The sequence below is a fragment of the Emydura macquarii genome, unplaced genomic scaffold, assembly GCF_026122565.2.
Source record: "Emydura macquarii macquarii isolate MOO-44397 ecotype Brisbane River unplaced genomic scaffold, CSIRO-AGI_Emac_v2 contig_499, whole genome shotgun sequence".
NCBI classification, from domain to species: domain Eukaryota; kingdom Metazoa; phylum Chordata; order Testudines; family Chelidae; genus Emydura; species Emydura macquarii.
In genome coordinates this window covers 2,401,241-2,405,537 of record NW_027130636.1, presented here as the reverse complement: position 1 = coordinate 2,405,537, position 4,297 = coordinate 2,401,241, and the positions used below count along the sequence as shown (strand labels likewise).

Genomic DNA, 4,297 nt, shown 5'->3' with positions numbered 1-4,297 from the left:
GTGCCTTACTTACAAAGTCGCACACAGCTAGTTTGTGCTTCTTGTTTTGCTGGTAGAATCAGACCCTTTCTCCCCAGCAGCCCAGAACTATAGCGAGGCGGCGTCGCGGAGTTTCATCTGGTGCTATTAATGCGACGTCTAACAAAAGCATTCCCTTTAATCCTGTGTGTTTAGTGACTGCCCCCCTTTCTTCCTCTCTCCCCCCCGCCCCCCCTTTTCTCTTCTCCCTCTCTCTCTTTTTAAGGTATTCTTCTCTCCAAGCTGATTGGGCGCTCAGGTTAGGAGTGAACGCCCTGCGATTATGTCAGATGGCGTGCAATCCGGAGCAAGGCTAGCCTTTGAACTTCACCGCTTTTGGCTCCTGGTCCTCGGCTGCTCCTCATTCCGGGCCAGGTGCTTTGCCAGGCTAGACCCCCGTCAGCCTCTGCCTCTGCCAACCCGCCCTCTCCCACGACGCGCACACACGCTGGAGAGGCTGATCGCTCCGATTTGAGACACTCCTGGATATTTTTTTTTGCCTCCCCCTCTCACTCCTTTCCTCCTTCTTGCCTCCCCCCCCCCGCCCGCCGCAGCCGCCCCCGGCTCCCCCAGCGACACCCCCTCCCCGCCAGCAGGTGCCTGTGGATTTGCCGGAGAAGTGGTATGATTAGCTGAGAGTTTGGGGGTTTCTTTCCGGCGGCTGCTGGGCGCCCAGGCAGGCGAGTCGGGCAGGTGAGCAGCGCGACCCCCCCTCCCCTGCCGCCCGGGGCATCATGTCCAAGCCCACCGACCACATCAAGAGACCCATGAACGCCTTCATGGTGTGGTCCCGGGGCCAGCGGCGGAAGATGGCCCAGGAGAACCCCAAAATGCACAACTCGGAGATCAGCAAGCGGCTGGGCGCCGAGTGGAAGCTGCTGTCGGAGGCCGAGAAGCGGCCCTACATCGACGAGGCCAAGCGGCTGCGAGCCCAGCACATGAAGGAGCATCCCGACTACAAGTACCGGCCCCGGCGCAAGCCCAAGAACCTGCTCAAGAAGGACAGGTATGTCTTCCCTTTGCCTTACCTGGGCGACACGGACCCGCTCAAGGCGGCCGGGCTGCCGGTGGGAGCCCCGGAGGCGCTGCTGAGCTCCCCGGAGAAAGCTAGGGCTTTCCTGCCTCCCACCTCGGCACCCTACTCCCTCCTTGACCCCAGCCAGTTCAGCTCCGGCGCCATCCAGAAGATGAGCGAGGTGCCGCACACCTTAGCCACCGGCGCCCTGCCTTACGCCTCCACCTTGGGGTACCAGAGCGGGGCTTTCGGCAGCTTGAGCTGCCCTACTCAGCACACCCACACCCACCCTTCGCCGACCAACCCGGGCTACGTGGTGCCCTGTAACTGTACCGCTTGGTCGGCCTCCAGTTTGCAGCCGCCCGTTGCCTACATATTATTCCCAGGCATGACCAAGACTGGGCTAGACCCCTATTCTTCAGCGCACGCGGCCGCCATGTAAACACCCCCACCCACACACCCGGGTTTGCAGCCACGCCTGGGCCATGTACATAAGAAACGGCAGAAGCAAAAAAAAAAAAAAAAAGCCACCCGCATGGGGAAAGCGATGCCAGTGTATCTGATGGCACGTGGGGGAGAGACACGCACACAAAAAACAAATAAAAGACTTCGCCAGGAACTCCGGGACTCTGCGGTCACAGTAAACACACACACAGAGATTTGTCTCTCAGCATGGGGAACTGGAATGGAAGGCGCAGCTAGGTGCAGAAACCTGTCAGAACTGCCAATGTGTGAAATGAAATCTTTGCCTGCCCCTTTGGACAGAAGGCCAGGCGGTTTTTTGGATCTTTATTTATTCTATTAATGTACATGAGTTCTATATTCTCTGCTGTTCTCTGGACTTGCCTTTCTGAAGTCCTGGTATTTATTATTTATTATTATTATTACTATTATGATTTTCCTTTTGCACATTAAAAGACAAGATTAGCTGTGTTATATATATATATACATATATATACATATATTTTGCCATCAAGCACCGATAGGTAAAAATTGCTTTTCATGTCAAAAAGGCTCTTAAAAGTTACAAAAAAAAAAAAAAAAAAAAGAAAAAGAAAAAAGAAAGAAAGAAAAAAAAAGAAAAGAAAAAGAAAAAAACGAGAGAGGGGGGAACGTTTCTCTTCACAACATGATATGATAGTGTTTGCTTAATTTAAAACAGATAGTCTTTCAATTTGTGTGATCCAGTACAACTAGACCTAAGTTTATTTTAGACAGAGCGTCAGGTATGAAGTCAGGCAGTAGAATTGTAAAAAATAAACCAATAAGAGTAAGAATTTACAAAAAAAAAAATGGTAATTTCAATATGTTTTAACCATGTCTTTGAAAAAAAAATGTATCCAGAAGGATTTTACCTCGTTTAACCTGTTCATTTGGTGAACAAAGACATTTTGAATAAAGACAATCTGTCATTAAACAAGTAAAACCATGTGGTGTGAATAAAATGTCAGTTTCCTCCGAAAAGGACAAAAGCAAAGCTTAAAAGACTGAGTTGAATGGGACTAGCTAAAATGCTTCTGGCCAGGAGAGCATTTTAGGGCCCGATCCTGGGGGAAAAAACCAAAACAATTTAGCTCGGTGAGTAACGCTACACGGGTGAGGGGCCCTAAGTGAATTCAGTGGAAACTACTCACTTAAGGAATATTACTCACGTGCGTAAATGTTTGCAGGATCGGGGCATTTACAGATTATACATCTAGATCTATAATTTTAATCTCATGTCCGATGTTCACTCAGAAGCCTTTTGCTATGGTTTCCTTTTGATCGGTGTGTGCCTCAAAAGATAACCATGTCTAGTGCGGAACTCTTTGCTAAAAGTCAAACAAATTGACTTAGTAAAAACGGGAAGCGGACGGTGCCTGTCTCATCTTTAAGCTTGAAGGACAGAATAGAGTTCCCGGTGTGTTTTAAATACCAGTGTATAGCTACGTCTAGTTTAACTGATTTATGAGGACTTCTCTCAATGTTTTACAAAAACCAGGCTCCTTGGAATTTACTCTTGATCCTGGTTACAGGGGGAAAGGATGGAAATTGACAATAGACAGATCAGGGCGGCAATGCGTCTACTTCGGAGGATCCAGAGGGCTCTGGGCGTTTAACAGGCGAGAGAAAGTTCTTGCTTACAGCCCATGGTGTTGACAGGACTGTCAGGAGAAGAGATCGCACTGCAGAGGTAGCTCAGGGCAGCAACTCCAGGCTTTTCAGAGTTCTGGTTTGATGCGAGTTATTTGCTTCGCCAAACGCCCAGCCCCTTTAAACGTGTCAAAATCTTTTTTGGGGGGTCCGTTTCCCTTTCCCTCCCTCGGTGAGCGTGTGTGTGGTATCAGCTCTTCAAAGCTGTATTTTCTTTTTCTCCTCCTTTAACGTTCAGTTTAACTTTTCCCAGCCAGCAGGCTGGAAATATAAACAAACTCCTGAAGCTGCAAATAGTGGATTAGCATATTGTCCTGAACAATTAGCACTGTTTGAGGGAGTGTGTGTGTGTGTGTGTGTGTGGGGGGGGGGGGTGGGTTACTATTCATCAGGTCCCTTTTGTGGGATTTTTCATTTTTGAGAAAGTAGCAGTTGTCCATCTGGTTGAGCTGAATGGCAAAGTGATCCATGTTGTATATGCTTTTCTCATTAAGTGCTCTTTTGAGACCTGAGTTAGAATTAAATGGCATAACACAATTAACATACATGGGACCTGAATGGAAGGGTAAGCATATAAATAATAGATAGATAAATAAATGAGAGATCAGGAGAAGGTAAACAAAAGAAGAGAGGAGAAAAGGTTTGAAAGGCGAGGTTAGAATGGCTAACCACGCTTGCTTAGCATGACAAAACCCTCTTACAAATCAGGACAATTAGGGGACTGGCTTGACGACGGCTGCAATCAGGGGCACAATGCTCCGGGACACTCAGGGAAAGTCCCAGAGAAAGGACCCCAGCAGCGTGGCAATGAAGGAGAGGCAGGAGCAGGAAGGTGGGTAGGTTGGTTTGCTGATTTAACCCCAGCTGACAGTTGCTGTCAGTCTCTGTGATAACACTCATAGCTCAGTGTCCTTTAAAATCTACCTAGATTAGTTTTACACTGGTCTAAGGTAGAGCTGGGTCGAATCTGCCGCCTTCTCCCCACCAGCCTTTGGAGAAGACAGCTTGGGAAGGGGGGGCAAAACCCGCCCCACCCTGCAACCTACAGAATTTAGCAAACCAGAGTTTGTTTGTTTGTTGCAGAGCCTCCCCTTTCCCCCACCTTCCTAGGTAGGTCTGGAGGCTCAAGCC

General features: G+C 48.8%; 1 protein-coding gene across 1 annotated transcript; it reads left to right on the top strand.

The window, feature by feature from the left end:
- The first annotated feature begins 752 nt into the window (after nt 1-752).
- On the top strand, nt 753-1,475 carry SOX14 (SRY-box transcription factor 14). Its single transcript, XM_067538623.1, has one exon. The coding sequence runs from the start codon at nt 753-755 to the stop codon at nt 1,473-1,475; it is 723 nt and encodes a 240-aa protein (XP_067394724.1).
- The last annotated feature ends 2,822 nt before the right edge of the window (nt 1,476-4,297 follow it).